Below are 23739 nucleotides of genomic sequence, written 5' to 3'. Positions count from 1 at the left end.
ATCATCAAAACATTATATTGACCTTTTAAAAAAATCCTTAAGGCCAACAATCTCCCCCATTTTGATGATGACAAAACATTGATGTGTTTATTGTCAAGTGGAGTAGCATTTGAAAGAATGCTCCCCCTATCGATATGCATATCTTGAATATTATAGCATGTTTGATTTTACACCAAATTTACTTCGTCCAAAAGCTTCGCCCAAACCTTTTTCTTTGTGTTCTCTGTCTGCCATAGGCTTTCGCCGCCAAAATCCTTTACCGCTAATTGGTCGTTGACGGTGATCTCTGCTTTCGCTGACGCTAGAATTTTCACTGGAGTTTTGTGGTTTGCTACCTAAACGTAGGTCAGTGTAAGGATCGTGGAGTGTTCAGACACTGCAATCAACACATGGTTTGTTCAGACTTAGCGACGTTGTCTAAGTCAACATAAAATGTTGTTTAGACTCAGCAACGTTGTCGATGGCGACGAGACCTGAGAAGGACCATCTCATCGCCGTACCCAATTCTGTATCACCCTGATAAGCCACCAACACCACTGCCGAGCACCCACCGCTGAAAACAAAACACTCGCCACCATTATTCCCAACGTGTGAAGCCCTAGCCGCAGTAAAACCGTGGAGTGCTCGGGTTTTGCATCATCGATCTAGAATTGAAGGCATTGGAGAAGAGATTATGGTCGTTCGATCGCAGGGCTGTGATCACGTTCTTGAGTTCAATGGCTAAAATTGCTTCTCCATTGGTGAACAATCAAAGCCAAATTTAATTGCACACACACGCGCGTACGCACACACATATATATATAACCGCACACACCGACACACATAGGAGGAGTAGAGGCAAGTGTGGGGCGAGGAAAAGGTATCGTGTGACTCCTTAGCATAGGCGGGTATGGTGGGTGGAGAAAATTCAGTTGGAGGTGATGAATTTTGGTTGGATCAGTGGTTGTGGTGGGTTGGATCGGTGAGTGGAGAATGGTGACGCTTAGGAGAGGGGGTTAGGTAGTGGGCCTGAGTGGTGGATGAAAGGGTATTTTCGTCCGTTAACATAGCTGATATTTTGTGAATAAACCAAATTAAATAATTAGGGGCAAATATGATATTTGAAACCTCAGGGGTGTCATTGTCTAAAAATCCGTTGATCATGATCTGAGTGGCATTGACTGAAACCCAGAAGGTGTCAGTGCAATTTACCCTAAGAAAAAACCTTTGGCTTCTGGATTTTTATCATCTTCCTTTTTAATTACCCAAAAAAAAAATCCATATAAAAAAGAACACAAACACACAAATCCATAAGCATTTTCTAGTTTACTTTTTGTATGGGATAATAAAAACCTAAAACGGGCACATTTTTATTGGCCACATGAACTGTTAAACCGGCACATTTTAACCCCTTGAAGCATATTATTATGCCCCAGGGGTTTGGTAAACATGACAGAAACAATATAAATTGGTCCAAAATATGACCCATATTAAATGGCCCATTATAGTGGCTACTAACTGTTTTTTTGGTAACAGTTATACCAGTCCGGTGGCCGTAGGCCATGGTGGTGGTCGGAGGCGAGAAACTGGAAGCTCCCAGTCCTGAACTAACCATGTGTTGATTGCAGTGTCTCTCAATTGCATTGATAGAAGATTCTCTCTAACAACGCTTCGAATTTGATGAAGACCTTTGATTGTGTGGATGATTTCTCTGAGAAGAGCGAGATATGATAGACAGAGGCTCTGAATGCAAGCTTGGATATGAAGTGTGTTGCCTTCTATTTCCAGTGAAAAGGGAGGGTCAATTGACAAGTGAGTTCCAATTCATTGTGGAGCAGTAAGACCCACAACGTGTTTGTAAAAATGACCAAATGAGCTGAGAGAATTCACAAGCATATAATAGGTGGTTGTGGTTTTCAGGGAGGGGTTCACAGAGGGGTTAAATGTTTCTTTATCTGAGAAATGCCTTGGATTTTTATTTTTTATTTTATTTATTTTTTTTTTTTTAAGGGTGGGGAGACTGGTGTGAACAGCAATAGTTGGTGAGCTCCAAACAAGGTGGTTCCAATTCACGGAAGGGGCGATGGCTAGAAAATATGGAATTGTGTGTGTTGAGTGAGTAAGTTCCTGTTGGTGATGGGATCCAAATAATGGAGTCATCAATGATGGAATCAGGGAGTGGATTGGTTGGTAGTGATGGGATAGGATTGAGGATAGATGGTGGGAAGACCAAGATGTACCAGTCATGAATTGTTCAACCTTTCAAAATCTATCAACTAGAGATGAATCGATTACGGCAGAGCTATACCTGTGACGCAGAGGACCAGTTGGCTCCAATTGTCATACCAAAAGTGAGTATTCTTTCCATTGCCTACTTTATGCTTGATTAGTTTAGAATTGCAAATGTATTAACTAGAGTAGAATCAATTGCAGCTGAGCTATGAACTTGGAATTGAGGCCATTTTGGCAGAAATGAAACTGCAAGTATGCACATTTTACTGTAAGCATTCAAAGAAGAGATGGTTTCTATCTTCTACCCTTTCCCTACAAAGAACAACTCTGACCCTTAATCATTCTCTGTTGGGCAAGTAATTTGTCTTGAATATCTAACGAAAGGAAGAAGGAATGCCTGGGGACATTATGATGAAATAAAAAAAAAATCATACCAATGGACTCTGTTTTTGTTATTCCGAGATTGAATTATGGCTGTGATTTTATTAACCAACCCAATACATTCCTGCTCTCTAAGTCTACCAAAATTAATAGGAACAAGTATTTCTAGAATCACATGATAAGTTGCTGAAACAATTTATTAAGAAATTGAGTTCCACTGATATGCTAGATATTGGTTGATGTTCAGTCTGTATTAAAAAATTTGTTTATCTTTATTTTTTATTTTTTCCTAAATGAAGGATTGTATTAAAATTTGTTATCTTTATTGGTTTCTTCATTTGTTGCATGACTGAAAGCACATATTGTCCGGCATGATATCTAATGTAATAGGGAAGAATCGTGACACCAAACGACTAAAGATGGAAGAGTATGACAAGTTCTTTGGTGAGGGAGTCTACAATTGTGCAGGCTGTGAGCATGCTTGTTCTCTTTACTTTTTCAGCATTTTAATCTCATCTTAGTTTTGCTTTTATAGTTAATTACATCCTCTTTTGCTCTCAGGCGGACCCAGATGGAACGAGGATTGAAATTACATGTGCTGCTTGTGGTGGACATCTAGGTCATGTATTAAAGGTGAAGGGCTCCCTACTCCAATGGATGAATGTCATAGTGTTAATAGTTTTTCACTCAAGTTTCTTCCTGCAGAATTTTCTCCTCAGTAATGCTATCTCCATTCTCTCTGTTTTGAACTTGGTAACCGCCTTGGAATATAGACCTGTACTTCGGGTTTGCGGGTATGGATTGAATTCTAGGTTTTCCACCTTGCTGGTGTAGATTACAGTAGAATTTTGTGTATGTACGTTCCTTCTTTAATGCCTCCGAGTGCAGCTTATGCCTACCACCAACCTTATTTTTCTTTGTGTTATTTTATAATTGTGAACTTGTCCCACCAAAATTATTTTATGTCTAGCATTGAGGGTTCCTAACCCTTTTTTATTTATTATTATTTTTTTTTCTGTCAATTTTTCTTCTTTTCTTATCCAAATTTTATGTTCCCCTCATTCCAGGGATCCATACCAACTTCATCTCCTCTATTTCAGTCGTCACTCTCTCTATTTTATTTTCGGTCGTCCACTAATTTGATCTATAACTTTTTGAACACTACCTCTCCAAATTCACCTTTTTTCGATAAAAACAGTAACTGAAATTTTATAATGTCTTCTGCTTAAGTTGTGTGAGTAACACAGGCCACAGGTTTCTCAGCTAGCAGACATGAAGGGTTTTCCCTAGAATCGAACACATTGGCATATACTTAAGAAGTCCATCAAGATTAATGGTAGCAACTAATTAGCTCATCTGCGAACTTTAAAAATATTTGCTAAGTGTTTACTTACATAAAACATATTGTTTCCTGCAAAACTTAAAGTTGCTTCTTTCACTTTGAACATATTACATTTCAGCAAGGTACTCTCTTTGAAATACAAATGTATTTTTTTTAGACTGAACAAGTAGAAGACTCGGCAATCCTAGAGAACAGAGTGGGAGCTACGAAATAGGAACTGCTGATATTTCCTGCAGAAAAGATAAAAATTACATAAATACATATATTGTCTTTAGGAACTAGGACCGTGGATAGATAATAGATTGATACCAACACATAGTTAGAAACTTGCCTGTAGTCACATTGAAGGTGATATTTGGGTAATTGGCTCAATGACCAATCTGATTGTGCCCATTGAATCGGAAGCACTCATACAATCCCGCCAGTCCTCGTCGCAGGCTATTAAAATCTGATCCTCGCCATCATTATATGTGATATTATAAGTTCCAACATCTAACTTCAACCTCTTGAGCACTTCCTCTCCCAACTCCACCATTCCTGATGTAGAAGGAAGTTGAAATTTTATCGTACAACCTCCAAATTTTGCCTTTATAGTTATTGCCCTTACTTCTTGTGTTGTTGGAAGTGGAGTCAAGTGAGCAACAGTAGCCACGAGTTTCTCAGCAGGCAGATGAGAACATGAAGGGTCTTGTCTAGAGGGAGAGCCTTTAACCTTATTTCTCTTGCCTCGTTTCCAGCGGTGGATTCCATTCTTTCGGCATATACGTTTAAACGTAGATCTGCTCACTGCAAAAATAAGAACTCAATAATAAATAAAAAAAACTCATATAGTTTGTATGTGCAAAAGAATAATCTATTAATTATAAAAGAAGAAACTCAAAAATTGAAAATAGTAAAAGAAAGATTAGAAGCGACAATTTCAATTACTGTGTAAGCTTACCATCAAAAATCTGTGCAACATCTTCAAGTTTCTTTCCAAAATGCTTTTTGATTTCCTCATAAGTAATTGAATTAATTGCCTCGTCTGAACAAGAAACAGGAATGCCATTTGGCTCTGCATTAACAACATTCATTCCATTGTTTGTATCACGAAGTTCGATTATTAGTTGCTGATTTGGTGGATGTGGCTGCGTCGTCTCTTGCCCATTATGCAAGACTTCAAGCTCGGGTGGAGATATAGTACTTTGGCATTGAAAAGTAGCAAGTTCCTGATTCATGCGATCCTCATTTGAACAAGAAACAGGAATGTTATTTTGCTCATCATTAACAAGATTCCATTCATAGTTGATATCTTCAACTTCAACTAGCATCTGTTGATTTGATGAATGTGGCTGCATCATCTCTTGTGCATTATGTAAGACCCCAGGCCTAGATGGAGATAAAGTACTTTGGCATTGAAAAGAAGCAGGCTCCTGATTCATGCGAGGTTTAATAACTTCAATCGGTAATTCCTTCCCGAGTTCTTCTCCAGAAGCAAGCTTAAAGCTTGGGAAATGTTGCTTCATTGTTTCTAATATTGGGCACAAGAAGGTACTTGGGTCTTCACCATATGTGTTTTTAGGATTCAGAAAAAACTCTAGTACGTAATGATAATTTTTGGCACGAGTACTTTGCAAGCAAATGAAGAAACAACTTGTTAAGCCAAAAGCACGTGCAAGGGGCAGGTCGGGGTATTCAGTTATGCTGAATTGAGTTAGATCTCTACACAAACATAGTTTATGTGACTGATATGCACTTCGAACAACTTCCTGCCCGTTTTGAAAATCATTCCGGTCATAGAATAATTCCACCAGAATATCATCTATAAAATAAGATGCTTCATATTTATAGTGAAAGGCTGGTCCCATACAACTTACATCAAACGTATCATTGCTATTATCCAAATTGCCATTGAAATGCCCGCACGGAATCCGTGTCATAGCCAAAGGTAAGTCGTGAGTTTTGCACACCACTTTCAACCCTTCTTTGATTTCAGCCCGTATATTTGGATGAAATCTAGAGAAAACCTGGTATAGACATTTATGGATGAGGGAAGAGAGTAGTGAAAACATATAAAAGTAGCAAATCTCACATTTGGATATTACAGCTCTAACTTACCTTACAAATCAATCCATCACAGAAAGAAGTTTTCAGACCCGCAAGAAGCTGCAAGAGAAAGAAAAAGTGAAAGGTTTAAATTAATGAAAAGGTAAAGTCATATCTATCATCTCCAAATATGATGGCATTCATATCCAATCACCAAACCTTGATAAACGATTTACACGTGGAGTAGAAACTGATAATGTTAGTTGCAACAAACTCAAGTACTCCAACGCATCCCTGGAAAGAGGTTTGAAACAACGGGCAACAAAAAGATTTCGAAATATGGCAAGCTAGAGCAAAATCACGTTGTGGGTACTCTTTGGTAGAGTAATGTCGCACATGTGGTAGATACTCGTGCCATTTTTGGCGGAAAACACGGCCAGGGATTCCAAGTCCTTCTACTTGTTCCCCATCCACATCAAATTTGTATTGCAAACACTGCTTCCTATACTTAAGTAGTCCTTCATCAAGATTATAAGTAAGAGCAAAAGGTTGATCTGAAGTAACAAGCTGGACACACCCTGTTTCTGTTGTGATGGGTGCCCAAAACTGTATTAGAAAGTCATCGTAAATACTATAACTTGGATGGAAGTGTAGAAGGGCAGATTTGATGATGTCTGTAATGATGGGTTGATTTGCGGTGGGGGGGTGAGTTGCGGAATCGGTAATACTACCACCACCTACACCCAACAACTTTATTATTATATATAATATAAAATACACATGAGATAAAGATTGAATTTCTCAAGCTAAGCTGCTATTGAATTAAATTTCCATGCCAACTATATACATATTTCATTTTTCTGTTAATAATTTTTTTTAAAAAGGTGAGAAATTAAGGGTGACAAGAAGACAGAGAGAAAAGCTGCTTACTGCAAGGAGAGAGAGTCGGCTCACTCCAAAATGCCCACAGATGCCTTTTCAACCACGGGCGCCGGTAAGACACTTCACTCGGCAAATCTTTCTTGAAATTAATGATCTTGCGCAGTTCTTCATGAGTGAGATAGCATGTTTCAAAATTAGGAATGATGGGAGGCTCTGGCATATCTTCCATTGTCATCGATGAACTACCTGATAAAAAGCACATCAATGTATATAATTACTACTACATTCAACCTTTTATTCAAAATTATTATTCTCAACTTAGACGGAGGAAGGGGTTCACAAAAGATGTAGAAACGCGTAAAGAAAAGTCAATAAAGGTTGAACCGCGTTTTTTTATTTGCCCCCACCATGGAAAGAGACCAGCGATAATTACCTCCACCCACTTTTTAAAGACAATTGAGTCCCATGAAAAAAAGAATTAAAAATTAAAATACATTTTTTACTCTTTTCGTTCATTATTAAAAGTTTTACATTTTTTATATACACAGGAAGGTGCATCACCAAACCATTCCAAAACAAAAAGAAAGTTCCTTCATCAAATTTGAAACCTGTTTATGGAATTGTTGAGCTGTAAGCCTCCTACCGATCAAGCCAGCAGAGTGCAAATGGACTGGGATCTGCCTTTGGGTATGGGCTGGATTGGAGCTCATAGGTTGACCTTGGGCTTTTTTTGGGCTTCGGCCCATCTGTACATTCAACAATCATATATACAAATACTTTAATTTCCCCCAAAAAAAAAAAAAAAAAAAAAAGAGCCGCCTACCTACTCAGTGGTGAACTACATGATTTTAAATTTATCCAAGAAAAATACATCGGTGTCACCTTCCGATATTAAAATCTTTATCTATTTTGGTTAACTACTTTGGTCTAGACTTAAAATTTACAAATTCTAGGGTGTATTTCATTTAAACATAATTTTGTAATTTTTGAACAATTTTATGTGATCTAAGTTTGTAAATTTTAAAACATCTTTAAATATTTTTTCTTAAGAGATTTGGACCTAAACTTTTGTGAATTTTAGAGTTTGTGCGTCTTTAAAGTATATTTTATGACTTTTAACCGAATTTTATTTGAAGAACTTAAAATCCATTCAGTTAAGAAAACTTTAGAAATTGCTTTTAGGCACATTCGAGTAACCTAGATCTAAAATTTGTGATTTTTTTTCTTTTGAGGACTTACATTTTTAAACCTCTGGCCTATTAAAATTTTAACAAAATCGAGGTTTATGGTTCAATTTCGACTGCATAACAACTAAGAAGTTATTTGTTTTTGTAAAAAATAAAAGATTGTTTTTGTTACGAGGCTCAACATGAGTCATTAGGCTTGTCGTGATGGGTGTCCAAAATTGAATTTGTTCGTGATGGCCGTCTAAAATCGAATTGGAAAATCAATGTAACAACATTAATTGTTGCAATTAACTAGCTCATCAAATGAAAAAATTAATTTAGAATCTGAATGACCTTCCAAATAATAATAATAATAATAATAATAATAATTTAAAATCTGAAATGTATGCCAAATAGAAAACTGAGAACAAAGTGGGGAATTAGGACACAGAAACTATTAATATATATTTATTGGTGAAAAGAAAAAAATTACATATATAAATACATAATGAAGAATAATTTGATTACTTGGTATCAACAGATAACATATATAGTAGTCACGTTGAAGGAGATATTTTGGTAATTGGCTCAACGAACATTTTGATTGTATCCATGCCCAATGAATTGGAAGTGCTCATTCAATACTGCAAGTCCTTGTCACGAGTTATTAAAATCCAATCATTAGCATCATCTAAATATTTGATCTTATAGGTTCCAACATTTAATTTCAAGCTCTCAGATAATTCCTCTTCCAACTCCACCATTCTTCTTGAAAAAGGTAATTGAAACTTTATCATATCATCTCCATAAGTTGCCTTTATAGTCATCATCCTTACTTCTGGTGGTGGTCTTACAAATAAAGTCATGTGAACATCACTAGCCACGAGTTTCTTAGCAGGCAACTTAGAACATTGAGGGTCTCGTTTAGAGGAAGAGCCTTTAAACTTTTTTCCCCTACCTTGTAGCCAGCGATTGATTTTTTATCTTTGTATATACGCTTAAATGTAGACTATGAGATTCCGACTATCACGCAACTAAATGTGTTAACTTTGTTCATTTTTTTATTGTTGCGGGGTGGCTTGTACTTGACCGAAATCACATAATCTCAGACTATTTAATAATTTCTCAAACACCACTCTGTCTAGCCAATCTTGTAAGCTTCATTGGCTCTCGAGCTCTTTCTTATAATAGTGCCATGTGAACTGAATAAGAACTTTGTCCATTATTACATGGTTTGGGATCACGTGATTCTAACCGATTTTAAATTGATGCGTGAACCAAAAAATAAATAAATAAAAATTAACACTTTTATTAGCATATTGGCTGAAATACAGAGCCCCAAACTATATAATAATTTCTCTACAATGTCGTGGCTCATGGGTTAGAGGACTAGTGGTCCCTTGGGCAGCTAGGGTGATGATGATCAGCCCAGAAAATTTGGTCTTTCCAATTGGCGGGTTACCATTCTGGTTCGGGCCCACATGATGTGCCCATTGCACCTTCACTTCGGCCGCTCATATAGGTTAGTAACGTTATTAACTTATTATCACATGACTTGTCAAAATTGGCTCATTGCTCACTGAGACAATTCATCTTATCCATCGCTGTCGCTGGTGGCACATTGCATACCGTGATGGTTCCACGTGGCAAAATATGAGCCACCCGGGCCACAATCGTAGACCCAAATGGTTGTCAACACGTTAGCGTTTAAATCCTTTGTCCTTAGTTGATGAAATTAATGATTTCTACATAGTACTGTACTTGGTATTTATCAGTATGACTTGAAGTTGTTAAATTAATGTTGTAGAGAATTAAGAAGAGAGAGAATAGTTAACATATTGTTCTCATAGGTCACGACCCAAGTCGTAAATATTTATTTATATTCTCTTGTTTTTATGAGTGTCAACTCAAATGATTTTTTATTTTTTATTTTTTACGAAATAAGAAAAATTAGAAATTAAATTAGTAAGTATAAAAAGTCGAAGTCTGACACTTTTAAAATTTATCGAAAACACTAACTACTTGACTATCGAAGCATCTACCTCAACTCAAATGATGGCTATTTAATTATGAAGTCTTTAATACTAAGGATTCGAGAAATTCATTAAAAAATATATATATAAAAAAATAAAATAAAAAAATAAATTCTGAAGGCACTACTTGGATTTGAAATCTACTTGGCCTACGATTTTAATGGTCGCACCAATGATTTGGAGAAAATATGCCGTAATGTAATTAGTGTCGTTTCGATCATCTTTTTTTACAATGAATTTTTTAGCTAGAACCCTAATATTTCTTAACAAGAAAAGTTCTAATTAAACAAAAGACAAACTTTCCGTTTTAAGAGAATGTCTCAAAAATTATGGTTGTAATAACGGGATTTTGAGAATGACCCTTTTCCATTTTCCTTGTTTGCCACAGCCACCCCTTTTTTAGATTATTAATAGATCCTTAAATATGGAGAAAAATTTTGTATAGTCTTCGGAGTATGAGTATTGGTATCGATCAATCAATCACTAGTTAGCATACAAATAAAAAATTTAAATAAAATTGATAATACGTTTATTTGTGTGTCAGTTAATGATGATCCGAGACCAATATTCCCGTAATCATATAACATTTTCTCCTAAATATCGATGAGGGACCCTAAACAGATCTCCATTTCCTAAATTCATAACCAATTGGAGAAGAAAAGAGCAGAAACAAAGTCATTGGATGAATTAATTATTTCTTCAAATATATCTATATACCTCAAAGTGACTTGATTATTTCTACTACAATATCATCAAAGATAGCATCTCTTATCTCTATCCCAATATGCCTTGTTAGCAGATGAAAATCACTCCATTCCTCTCTGTGTTGGAGTAATCCCAACTTATCAATTGGTTTACATTTGTTTCATCACCAGATTGATTTCCCCATTCATAGATTTGGTCACACACTTTTTTCCAAGTTCCTCAGGCCCCAACACACCTTTGAGCCTCTTCTGCCTCCTTGCTCTCCTTCCATGGGTGTCTATGGCTTCCTTCACGCAGTCGAACACGAGCCTTTTAGTTTGCATCAACACCATTTTGGCTTTCAAGAATTGTGAAGAGCTGGACTCAATGCCATGCAATTCTGCTGCGCCGACGCAATTGTGCTTCTCAGTCAGTGATTGTGCAAGTAATTGGCACATAGTTGCTGAGAAAATGGTGTCTTCCTTGACTTCTCTGGGCAAATTGAAACTTCAAGTCAATGTTGTTTCTTCTTTTCTTGGTACAAGGAAGTGTTGCACGGTTTCATTGACAAAAAATGATTGTTACAGCACTGTAAACTTACCTCAGAAACTCCCAAAATGGAAAGGAAGCCGCCAAAGAGAGGCACAACATCAGCTATGTAGTCATCAAATGTAGCATATCAAGCTTAAGGAAGAAGCCACTGATCAACGCAATTGTGCCAAAGGTTGTAACACATAAAGCTACTGCACTAACATAACCCGAAGGAGTGCTCAGGTTCGTTGATTCAAATTGGAGATCCATCTCTGCTTTGGGTTGCACCATACAAACCATCAAAGATAGAAATTATAAAAAAAATAGTTTCGTTAAGACAAGTGTAAGATATTAACAAACATATAAATTTCAAAAGATAAGAAGAACATGTTTGTGTTTCATTTGCACATAGACAAAGTTTAACTACTTTAAGCAAGTGAGTGAACCTTGAGATTGAATTGACACAAGAAAGACAATTTCAGGAAACATAGACTACAAGAAAATTGACCTGCCCCCTTGGATTTTAAACCTGCCAATGATTACTTATATGTCATAGTTCCCTCATTTTTTAGCAAATGGCTCTTACAAACAACCTTTGTGCTGCAAGACAGCACTCACTCTACCAACGGGAATATGGCTACAAGCGCGTAGCATCACGATGCTACAGCTGAAACAAGATTGTATGGCTGATGTGCTATGGCTCATTTCGTTGATTATTTACATTATTCAATAAACATGCCATTCAGTAATGAGTAAAGGTCCTCAAGAACAACCTGTGGAGAGAAGAGGATGGTCTAAGGGAATGGTAACATTAATTGTTGGATGAATAACTTGTAGATATAACAAAAATACCTGTACCATTAAATTGCTTTCTGAAACACTGAACAATCAATTCAAAATGAATACAAAAGACACAAATGTAATCGAGTACCTGTTTTGTAATGTCATCAGTTTTTTCTTCCATGAACCACAGGACAACCTCCCTCCCTGCTGCTTCAGATAGCTTCTGCTCCAATTTGGGTACGACTTCCTCAATGGGCCTCCACAAATTCCCAATAAATATTCCCCCATCACCAAATCTCCTGACATCGGTTGCGAAAAATGTATCAAACCCAAAGCAGTTCTTTAACTGTCATTTCAAAAACCACTCAAAATTACACATGTTTGAATACCTTGGCATAGAGTGCAACCCAAAAAAAACCACAAAACATGTTACATATTCACAAACACAGATAGATACAAACACCATGTCATTTCAAAACCCACACAAAATTAGACATGTTTCAATTCCTTACCATAGAGTGCAACCCAAAAAACTATAAAACCAGCATGTACATATACACATATACAAATAGATACAAACACCCATATATATATATATATATATATAGTGTACTATATGAAATGTGTGTTAATTCAATTGTATGTTATATGAACATGAGAAAGAAGCAATCACCTTGTTGAGATCAAGAGCCTTGAATGTCTCCTCTGCTTTCTCTAACCTCTCTTTCTCTCTGGCCAAACTGTCACGAACCACTCTATTTAAGAACTCCACAATTGGGTTATCACTACTTTCTCTATCAAGCTCTTTGAACTTCCTATCAGCCCTCTTCTTTTCGAGCTTTATAGCAGCCTCAATCGAAGGATTACCCATGAATTTCTTGAACTCCTCGTCAGTCTTCCAATCCAGTTCTTGCTGTTTCTCTCTCTCTTCAGATTCAGACTCAGACTCGCCCTCTCTCCCCAATTCACCCTCAGCAGGAAAATCCCTCTTCTGGGTATCATCTTTTTCTGAAACTACGGCAACCGAAGAAGAAGAAGTAGAAGGGTTTTCATTTTCTTGCTCAGCTTTGACGGAAAATTTGCAGTGTATTTTGGGTTTTTGCCTGGAAGAGAGGAAAGATGAGAGGTGGTTTTTTTGGGCAAATGGGTGTTTGAAGAAAGGAGTAGAAGGCAAGTGATTTTGGGTTTTCTGGAGAGCCCATGAAGAGCAAGAGTATGGAGTAGTGAAAAGAGTGGCCATTGATTGGAAGTGAAGGATGAATTGAAGTTGGTAGGGAGCATTGTGGAGTTGCAGAAGAAGTATACTTCGTTTGGAGAGTGAGACAGAGCGAGATTGGTCTAGAAAGTTGGAGAAGGTGCCCCACGGAGAAATTCAAAACTCAAGGCGCAAAAATGAAAAAAGTTTGTGGTTGCTATCTTTGCTAGGCTTGATATTGTAATTTGGCCTTTTGATTGATTGAATAGTTGTTCCTTCAAATATATATATATATCTCAAAGTACGTAGTATTAGTTTATTTGAAAAAAAAAAAAAAAAAAAAAAAAAAAAATGTATCTCTATATGCACAAAGAGGCAAGGATTACAAATAATTCTACCAAACATGAAAAATAAGAATAAAAATAAAAATTTCTGAAAATAACAAATGACTAGCGACGTATTTATATATATAAACTATGAGAAGGGTACTAGGCAATCATTTCTGTTTTAGATATTTTTTTAAAAAAATTAATTTGTTGTAAGATTTTTTAAAACAAAAATATATGAGTGTTGCAAGACTAAAATTGCTATTTAGAACAGACCACTAAGAGATTTTTTTTTTTTTTTTTTTTATACTATTCACTTCTTCAGCATTTTTTTTTTCCCTTAGTGTTAAAACATTAAGAAGCATGATGAATTTGGTGTTTTTAATTTGAACTTCTATTTCGCAACATACAGTCCTACACTTTTACTATTCAGATTGTAAAAAAGAAAAAAATTACCAAGTATTTTTACTTCGTTACACTATACCACCCGTAATAAAAAAACACAAAACAAAAAAAATTGTCCAAGAGGCCCTAACTCCTAGGTACCAATTAACAAATGCTTCTACATTATGAAAGGGGTAGGATCAGATTTTAAACATGGAAAAGCACATTGTTAGCAACAATCTGGGCTTCCGGCCCATAGGTTTATGGGTTTTTAGTGAGAATGTGCCAAAACTGATTTCAGCCCAAAAAGTCCAACTATTTATAGCAGCGGCTTGCTGGGCCGGCCTAATGGCTCAAACGAGTGGAAAAACTAGAATTATTTTTTTCTACAAATTCATTCTTGCCTTGATTATGAGGACTTAAAATTAAACCGACCACTAATGCAACTAAATAAAAAGACGGGTAGTAATGTTACGTTTATGAGCACCGAATCAATATATCAACATTGAGATCCAAAAAAAATAAATTAAAACTTTTAATTGAAATTTTTATGATTCAAATTCTAAAGTATCATAAGTTGAGTTCTTTATAGAATGACATAAGACAAAACATGGAAAAATAAATTCCTTTCTTTGTAAAAGAATCTTAAATTGAAGGCATTTTGGGTGCGGAGACTATGTGGTTCCGATTGTCACGTAACTAAATGTGTTAGTTTTGTTCATTTTTTTATTGTTGCATGGCAAGTTGTGCTTGGCCAAAATTATATTATCTCAGACCATTTAATTATTTCTCAAGCACCACCTTGTCTTGACCTAAAAAAAAAAAAGATTTTTTTTTTTGTTTTTAGAGTTCATTTTTTAAGAAAGCCTTTTATGATTTTATGATATTTAGAATTTAAGAATTCCAATGCTTTACTAGCATTTTTAAACTTTTGGCTTTTGAAATAATGTTTAAGAAAATCAAAGTTTGTGAAAACCGACGTTTGTGGCTCAATTTTGGCTGCATAACAATTGAATTTACAGAATGACCCAAGAGTGTTGTAGTTTAGTGGCACGTCTTACCTTTAAAAAAAAAGGTCGATGTGAGTCATTGGGTCAAATTGAGGTTCCATGGTCATTGTGCCTACCGACCTTATAATCAATGGAAGTATATCTGCAACAAGTAATTACCTCATCGAATGAAAAAATTAATTTAGAATCTGAAATGACCTTCCCAAAAAAAAAAAAGGAAATTTTTTTAGACTCTGAAATGTTTGCAAACTTTGAAATACAAAATTGCACAAGTAGAAGACCCAACAATATTAGAGAACAAAATGGGAAGTTAGGACATAGAAACTACTGATACATATTTATTGGTGAAAAGAAAAAAATACATAAATACATACTGAAGAATAATTTGATTACTTGGTATCAACACATAGTTAGGAGCATACATGCACAAGTAGTTAGGTTAAAGGAGATATAATGTTAATTGACTTAATGAACATTTTGATTGTAATCATGCCTAATAAATTGGAAGCATTCATACAATCCTGCAAGTCCTTGTCGTAGGCTATTAAAACCCGATCGCCATCATCATCTGTATATTTGATCTTATAAGTTCCAACATGGAACTTCAACCTCTTGGAGACTTCCTCTTCTAACTCCACCATTCTTGACGGAAAAGGTAGTTGAAACTTTACTAGATCATTTACACAGGTTGCCTTTATAGTCATCGTCTTTGCTTCTGGTGGTGGTCTTACAAGTGGAGTCATGTGATGAGCTACGAGTTTCTTAGTAGGCAAATCAAAACATGGAGGTTCTTATCTAGAGGGAGAGCTTTCAACCTTTTTTCTCTTGCTCCGCGGCCAGCGATCAATTTTATTGTCTCGGCATATACGCTTAAATGTAGATTGGCTCACTGCAAAAATAAGAATTTAATAACAAAAACTCATATAATTTGCAAGTGCAAAAGAATAAAACTATTATTTCTATTAGAAGAAACTCAAAAGTAGAAAATACAACAGATTACAAACAACAATTTCAATTAGTGTATAAGCTTACCACCAAAAATCTGTGCAACATATTTAAGTTTTTTCCCGAAATATTTTTCGAGCTCCTCATAAGCAATTGAATTTGTATTAACATTCCTTCCATCGTTGATTTCATCAACTTCAACTTCATCTGTTAGTTGCTGATTTGGTGGATGTGGCCGTGTTGTCTCTTACCCATTATGTGGGACTTCAAGCCTAGGCGGAGATATAAAACTTTGGCATTGAGAAAAATCGAGTTCGCGATTCATGCATGCCTCATCTGGATGAGTAATGAGAACGTTATTTTGCTCTTGTCCATTGTTTTGCTTCGCATCAGCGACATCCCAGTCATTATTGATATCATCAACTTCAACTATTGGCTGTTGATTTGATGAATGTGGTTGTATCATCTCGTCCATTTTGTTAGACTCTGGGCCTAGATGGAGATGCTGTAGTTTGGCATTGATAAGAAGCAAGCTCCTGATTCATGTGAGGTTTAATAAATTCAATCGATAATTTCTTCCCGAGTTCTTCTCCAGAAACAAGCTTAAAGCTAGAGAAATGTTGCTTCATTGTTTATAATATTGGGCACAATAAGGTACTTAGGTCTTCACCATATGTATTTTTAGGATTCAGAAAAAACTCTAGTATGTAATCACAAGCCGCACAAATACTTTGCAAGCAAATCGCAAAATAACCTGTTAAGCCAAAAAAGCGCGCAAGGCCAGAGAAGGGTATTCAGTTATGTTGAATTGAGTTATATCTCTGCAAAAACATGGTTTATGTGATTGATATGAACTCCTAACAACTCCATGCCCCTTTTGAAAGTGATCCCTGTTACGAAAGAAATCGGCCAGATTATCATCAAGAATGTAAGATGATCTCCATTGTTGGTGAAAGACTTGCCCCATACAGCTTACATCAAACGTATCGTAGCTATCATCCATACTACCATCAAAGTCCAAGCCATTGAAATGTCCGCATGTAACCCACGTATTTGTAATATTTTCGATTTTTGCCATTTTCCATTTTCTAGAATTTTTTGATTTTTTTTCGAGGGTATTTTTATTTTTCTCATTTTACGTGCCGAACACCGTGGGGTGTGCCAGAGTGTTGATTGGGACATTTTCTTGAGTTTAGGACTCTTGGAAATGCATTGGTTGTCATTTTGGCATTTTTTTCATTTTTCGAGCTGAGAGTCCCAGGTGGGACCCGCTACCAGAGTGTTGAGCATGGGGATTATTTTCCAGGTCCATTACATTCATACATATTTATTCGATACATATTTATGTGGATACATGTTTGGATGGGTGGTTGTATAGTATTTAGTGTTTTTATATATATAAAGGTGATAAAAGAAAATTTATATATATATATATATATATATATATATATATATATATATATATAAAAGCTGTGAGACCCACCATCATTGTAAAACATTACAAATGACTTAGGATCATCACAGACCCATTCTAAGTCTCTCATTTCGGCACTTTCTATCGTCCCTCTTATTTTCTTTTTCTTTTTACACCAAGTCAAGCTAAAATCCACACTTTTACATTTAGAATTTGGCTTTGCCGCTTGAGGCAAAGTTGATGAGTGCGTTAAGGCCGACGTTTTGATAAGATCAAAGTTCCAATTAGCCACCTTTTGGATTTCGGGCTTTTGGGGGTTTCTCTTGCATTGTTCTTCATTCTAATAAATATAAATCATGGCATTTCAACAAAAAACATATAAAGATAAATCAACCAAGGTCATATATCATCACCACAACTCAATTAAACATGCAATTTAACATATTCAACACTTAAAACACCTTTTATGGTTAATAGATCTTGAACTTCAAAGTGATGGACCAAGACACAACAAAAAATCAAAAGTAGATCTGAGTGAAACAAACAGTGAATAGGACCCAAAAGTATTGAAGCTTTTTTGTGTTTCTCTCATTGATTTTGTGAAAGAATTGCTTAAACCAACTTGGGAAGAGGGTTGTTTGGTCGCCGTTGTGGAGCTTTCTGGCTGCCGTCCTTGTCCATTATCGGCGTTCTCCAAGCATACTCAAAAGCTTCACATCCAGCAACACAACTGTTAGCACTACCATCCTTTTTACTCACCGTCAGTCTCACCAGTCCGTCCTTTGTGCTAACCATTAGTTCACCACCATTTTGCCGACGATTCAAAAGCTCAATTCAGACCCACCTCACCGGTAAGTTCAGCACCGCCTTCTTGATCGCCGTCAGTCTCACCATTGCTCGCCTATTTTGTCCACAGCCCGCTGATTCATCGCCGAACACTGCAACTTCATTTGACTGGATTGTAAGTTTCATCGATCAAGTTTGTAACAGAGCTTAGATCACTGCCATTCGTCGCCGCCGATCAAATCGGATCCGTCCTCACCCTTATTCACTCGTTTCATTCTCCCCATTGCCTTTTCTCGCCCAATCTCCAACACCTTACTTGCCTAGCTTCTTTCTTCTCTCTACTTCCTCTCTCTATCTCTTGCCCCAATTTCCTTCTTACAGACCTCTTTCTTAACCACTGGATTGGAAAAAATTTGATGTTAATTTTTTTTTTTTAATGATAAAGGTAATTTGGACAAAACAATATAAATGATGATAAAGGTAAAACAATATAAATTCATTCCATTTAAATTTTTAGTCCAATCAAACAAGTAAATGGAAATCATCATTTTATTTTTACACATTCCATGTTTGCAACCAAACAAGATAATAGGAATCATCATTCCCATTCCATTCATTTCCTAGCTTCATTCCCATTCCATTCCATTTCATTCTTGCACACCAAACTAGCCCTAAGTGAAATACAAGATTGTTTTTCTCTTAAAGAAAAGATGTATAATTTCAGCTCACAACTAGAGTAGATAATAATATAAATGAAGCTCAAGTTCTATGATGATGTGAGAGAATGTAGTGATATGAATGAATGCTCAAGGGAAAGTGTTTATGGCTATTGAATGCTCTTTCAAGTGGTGTTAATATTCAGCAGACCAACCATCTATATTTATAGAGATATGAAGCTCAATATAGCTGTTAGAGGTGGTTGGAGAACATTAAATGCAAAAATTCTCGTTGGAATTCAAATCCCCAGAAGGAGCTGGCTATATCCAAAAGTGGAAGTTGCTCCATTGTATTTAAGAGGCGGCTCCACACTCAATGGAGGAGGCTCTAAAAAATGGGAGGCGGCTATTTTCTAAAAAAAATTGTTTCTCGAGCCTAAATAAGCTACTGGACTGCAAGAAACATGCTCTACTTTGAATGGAGGCGGCTCTATTGCTGTGCAAGACTAAAAATGAATTTAACTAAGTCCTATGCACTTCCTATTATATGTAACTTAAGTAAGAATGCATATATAAAGTTCATGAGCAAATTTTAGGCATTTAAAAACTGAATTAGAATGAATATGCATGATCCTGTAATTTTGAGCTTCAAAATATATTCAAATATACTTTGACATTAAATCTTAAGCTCTCACCATCCTATCTACCATTTTCTTCATTCTTTGACCATGATCGTTTAGGCTTGATGAAGACTTGCTTTCGTTATTTGAAATGCTTGAATGATCTTTGAAAACTGAGTTTTTCTTTCATTAGATATGCCATTGATTTCTTGCAACTTTAAGGTGTTCTTGAAACCATTGCTTGAAATGCTTGGAATGTTTGGAATGGACCTTATAGCTCATCATTGAGGTTTGAATATTGATCATCTATACATCACTCAATGAAAATATTAGTACTTAAACATCATTAATGGTTTGTAATCATCAAAACATTATATTGGACTTTAGAAAAAATCCTTAAGGCCAACAATCTCCCCCTTTTTGATGATAGCAAAACATTGATATGTTTATTGTCAGGTGGAGTAGTATTTAAAAGAATGCTCCCCCTATCGATATGCATATCTTGAATATTATAACATGCTTGATTTTACACCAAATTGACTTCGTCCAAAAACTTCGCCCAAACCGTTTTCTTTGTGTTCTCCGTCTACCACATGCTTTCACCACCAGAATCCTTTACCGTTAATTGGTCGTCGACGGTGATCTCTACTTTCACTGACACTAGAATTTTCACTGGAGTTTTGTGGTTTGCTACCTAAACATAGGTCGGTGTAAGGATCGTTGTTCGGACTCAGCGACGTTGTCTAAGTCAACATAAAATGTTGTTTAGACTCAGCGACGTTGTCGATGGCGACGAGACCTGAGAAGGACCATCTCATCGCCGTACCCAATTCTGCATCACTCTGATAAGCCACCAACGCCACCGCCGAGCACCCACCGCTGAAAACAAAACACTCGCCACCATTATTCCCAACGCGTGAAGCCCTAGCCGCAGCAAAACCGTGGAGTGCTCGGGTTTTGCACCATCTATCTGGAATCAGAGGCGTTGGAGAAGAGATTATGGCCGTTCGATAGCAGGGCTGTGATCACGTTCTCAAGTTCAATGGCCGAAATTGCTTCTCCATTGGTGAACGATCAAAGCCAAATTCAATTGCACGCACACACACGCACACACACATATGTATATATATAACGGCACACACCGACACACATAGGAGGAGTAGAGGCAAGCGTAGGGCGAGGAAAAGGTATCGTGTGACTCCTTAGCATAAGGCGAGTATGGTGGGTGGAGAAAATTTAGTTGGAGGTGGTAAATTTTGGTTGGATCGGTGGTTGTGGTGGGTTGGATCGGTGAGTGGAGAATGGCGAAGCTTAGGAGAGGGGGTTAGGTAGTGGGTTTGAGTAATGGTGGATGAAGGGTATTTTCGTCAATTAACATTGCTGATATTTTATGAATAAACCAAATTAAATAATCAGTGGTAAATATGACATTTGAAACCTCAGGGGTATCATTGTTTAAAAATCCGTTGACCAGGATCTGAGTGGCATTGACTGAAACCCAAGGGGTGTCAGTGTAATTTACCCTAAAAAAAACCTTTGGTTTCTTGATTTTTATCATCTTCCTTTTTAATTACCTTAAAAAAAAAAAAAAATCAATATAAAAAAGAACACAAACACACAAATCTATAAGCATTTTCTAGTTTACTTTTTGTATGCGATAATAAAAACCTAAATCTGGCACATTTTAATTGGCCAACATGAGCATTTTAATTGGCACATTTTAACCCTTGGGAGCATATTATTATGTTCCCAGGGGTTTGGTCGGAGAGGGCTTTGGTTCTCACATGTTCAGGGTTCGATTTTCCAATGCTCCGTTACAGCCCCTGACTAACTTGGTACTGTAGTTGTGGGGCCGGCCACAATATCTCCAATTTGTTACCTTGGGGTGGGTCAAAGGCTCTGCCCAAGGGAGTTCTGGGTTTGAAAAAAAAAAAAAAAAATGACAAAAACAATATAAATTGGTCCAAAATATGACCCATATTAAATGGCCCATTATAGTGGCTACTAACTGTTTTCTGGTAACAGTTATACCAGTCCGGTGGCCGTAGACCATGGTGGTGGTCGGAGGCGAGAAACTTGAAGCTCCCAGTCCTGAACTAACCTTGTGTTGATTGCAGTGTCTCTCAATTGCATTGATAGAAGATTCTCTCTAACAACGCTTCGAATTTGATGAAGACCTTTGATTGTGTGGATGATTTCTCTTAGAAGAGCGAGATATGATAGACAGAGGCTCTGAATGCAAGCTTGGATATGAAGTGTGTTGCCTTCGATTTCCAGTGAAAAGGGAGGGTTAATTGACAAGTGAGTTCCAATTCATTGTGGAGCAGTAAGATCCACAACGTGTTTGTAAAAATGACCAAATGAGCTGAGAGAATTCACAAGCAAATAATAGGCGGTTGTGGTTTTCAGGGAGGGGTTCACAGAGGGGTCAAATGTTGCTTTATCTGAGAAATCCCTTGGATTTTTTATTTATTTATTTATCAAGGGTGGGGAGTCTGGTGTGAACAGCAATAGTTGGTGAGCTCCAACCAAGGTGGTTCCAATTGACGGAAGGGGCGATGGCTAGAAAATATGGAATTGTGTGTGTTGAGCGAGTAAGTTCCTGTTGGTGATGGGATCCAAATAATGGAGTCATCAATGGTGGAATCAGGGAGTGGATTGGTTGGTAATGATGGGATAAGATTTAGGATAGATGGTGGGAAGACCAAGATGTACCAGTCATGAATTGTTCAACCTTTGCAAATCTATCAACTAGAGATGAATCGATTACGGCAGAGCTATACCTGTGACGCAGAGGACCAGTTGGCTCCAATTGTCATACCAAAAGTGAGTATTCTTTCCATTGCCTACTTTATGCTTGATTAGTTTAGAATTGCAAATGTATTAACTAGAGTAGAATCAATTGCAGCAGAGCTATGAACTTGGAATTGAGGCCATTTTGGCAGAAATGAAACTGCAAGTATGCACATTTTACTGTAAGCATTCAAAGAAGAGATGGTTTCTATCTTCTACCCTTTCCCTACAAAGAACAACTCTGACCTTTGTCATTCTCTGTTGGGCAAGTTATTTGTCTTGAATATCTAACGAAAGGAAGAAGGAATGCTTGGGGACATTATGATGAAATAAAAAAAAAATCATACCAATGGACTCTGTTTTTGTTATTCCGAGATTGAATTATGGCTGTGATTTTATTAACCAACCCAATACATTCCTGCTCTCTAAGTCTACCACAATTAATAGGAACAAGTATTTCTAGAATGACATGATAAGTTGCTGAAACAATTTATTAAGAAATTGAGTTCCACTGATATGCTAGATATTGGTTGATGTTCAGTCTGTATTAAGAAATTTGTTTATCTTTATTTTTTATTTTTTAGTAAAATTTGTTATCTTTATTGGTTTCTTCATTTGTTGCATGACTGAAAGCACATAATGTCCGGCATGATATCTAATGTAATAGGGAAGAATCGTGACACCAAACGACTAAAGATGGAAGAGTATGACAAGTTCTTTGGTGAGGGAGTCTACAATTGTGCAGGATGTGAGCATGCTTGTTCTCTTTACTTTGTTCAGCATTTTAATCTCATCTTAGTTTTGCTTTTATAGTTAATTACATCCTCTTTTGCTCTCAGGCAGACCCAGATGGAATGAGGATTGCAATTACATGTGCGGCTTGTGGTGGACATCTAGGTCATGTATTAAAGGTGAAGGGTTCCCTACTCCAATGGATGAATGTCATTGTGTTAATAGTTTTTCACTCAAGTTTCTTCCTGCAGAATCTTCTCCTCAGTAATGCCATCTCCTTCTCTCTGTCTAGAACTTGGTAACGGCCTTGGAATATAGACCTGTACTTCGGGTTTGTGGGTATGGATTGAATTCTAGGTTTTTCACCTTGCTGGTGTAGATTACAGTAGAATTTTGTGTATGTTCGTTCCTTCTTTAATGCCTCCGAGTGCAGCTTATGCCTACCACCAACCTTATTTTTCTGTGTGTTATTTTATAATTGTGAACTTGTCCCACCAAAATTATTTTATGTCTAGCATTGAGGGTTCCTAACCCTTTTTTATTTTTTATTTTTTATATTTTTAATTTTTTTTTCTGTCAATTTTTCTTCTTTTCTTTTCCAAATTTTATGTTCCCCTCATTCCAGGGATCCATACCAACTTCATCTCCTCTATTTCAGTCGTCACTCTCTCTATTTTATTTTCGGTCGTCCACAAATTTGATCTATAACTTTTTGAACACTACCTCTCCAAATTCACCTTTTTTCGATAAAAAAGGGAACTGAAATTTTATAATGTCTTCTGCTTAAGTTGTGTGAGTAACACAGGCCACAGGTTTCTCAGCTAGCAGACATGAAGGGTT

The 23739-nt window shown here is 36.6% G+C and overlaps 3 protein-coding genes across 9 annotated transcripts; 1 reads left to right on the top strand and 2 right to left on the bottom strand.

The window, feature by feature from the left end:
* Window positions 1-1319: 1319 nt before the first annotated feature.
* Window positions 1320-23137, top strand: LOC132300124 (uncharacterized). Of its 6 annotated transcripts, XR_009480290.1 has the most exons (7): window positions 1320-2330; window positions 2983-3063; window positions 3154-3225; window positions 21400-22200; window positions 22283-22349; window positions 22835-22915; window positions 23007-23137. XR_009480290.1 is itself a non-coding variant. In XM_059797086.1 (3 exons), exons 1-3 carry the CDS (start codon window positions 2262-2264, stop codon window positions 3424-3426), a joined length of 270 nt encoding a protein of 89 aa, XP_059653069.1. In that variant the 5' UTR covers window positions 1321-2261; the 3' UTR covers window positions 3427-3570. The 6 variants fall into 6 exon arrangements, 2 of the variants coding, with proteins under 2 accessions (XP_059653069.1, XP_059653068.1); XR_009480288.1 differs by lacking the exon at window positions 22283-22349 and having other exon boundaries at window positions 1321-2330; XR_009480291.1 differs by lacking the exons at window positions 21400-22200; window positions 22283-22349; window positions 22835-22915; window positions 23007-23137 and adding an exon at window positions 3298-3570 and having other exon boundaries at window positions 1324-2330.
* On the bottom strand, window positions 3923-7164 carry LOC132300119 (protein NLP3-like). Its single transcript, XM_059797077.1, has 6 exons — window positions 6890-7164; window positions 6179-6696; window positions 6032-6079; window positions 4875-5940; window positions 4266-4720; window positions 3923-4164 (listed from the first exon to the last, which is right to left on the bottom strand). Exons 1-5 carry the CDS (start codon window positions 7101-7103, stop codon window positions 4272-4274), a joined length of 2295 nt encoding a protein of 764 aa, XP_059653060.1. The 5' UTR covers window positions 7104-7164; the 3' UTR covers window positions 3923-4164; window positions 4266-4271.
* On the bottom strand, window positions 10702-13496 carry LOC132300123 (probable zinc metallopeptidase EGY3, chloroplastic). Of its 2 annotated transcripts, XM_059797083.1 has the most exons (5): window positions 12712-13496; window positions 12187-12384; window positions 11874-12028; window positions 11326-11527; window positions 10702-11216 (listed from the first exon to the last, which is right to left on the bottom strand). In XM_059797083.1, the coding sequence occupies exons 1-3, from the start codon at window positions 13276-13278 to the stop codon at window positions 11978-11980; spliced, it is 816 nt and encodes a 271-aa protein (XP_059653066.1). In that variant the 5' UTR covers window positions 13279-13496; the 3' UTR covers window positions 10702-11216; window positions 11326-11527; window positions 11874-11977. The 2 variants fall into 2 exon arrangements, with proteins under 2 accessions (XP_059653066.1, XP_059653067.1); XM_059797084.1 differs by lacking the exon at window positions 11874-12028.
* Window positions 23138-23739: the final 602 nt, after the last annotated feature.

This window comes from Cornus florida, unplaced genomic scaffold (assembly GCF_030987335.1).
Source record: "Cornus florida cultivar Cherokee Brave unplaced genomic scaffold, ASM3098733v1 CherokeeBrave_3.0.0_Hap2_Chr03, whole genome shotgun sequence".
Taxonomy (NCBI): domain Eukaryota; kingdom Viridiplantae; phylum Streptophyta; class Magnoliopsida; order Cornales; family Cornaceae; genus Cornus; species Cornus florida.
This window is presented reverse-complemented; position numbering and strand designations above follow the sequence as displayed.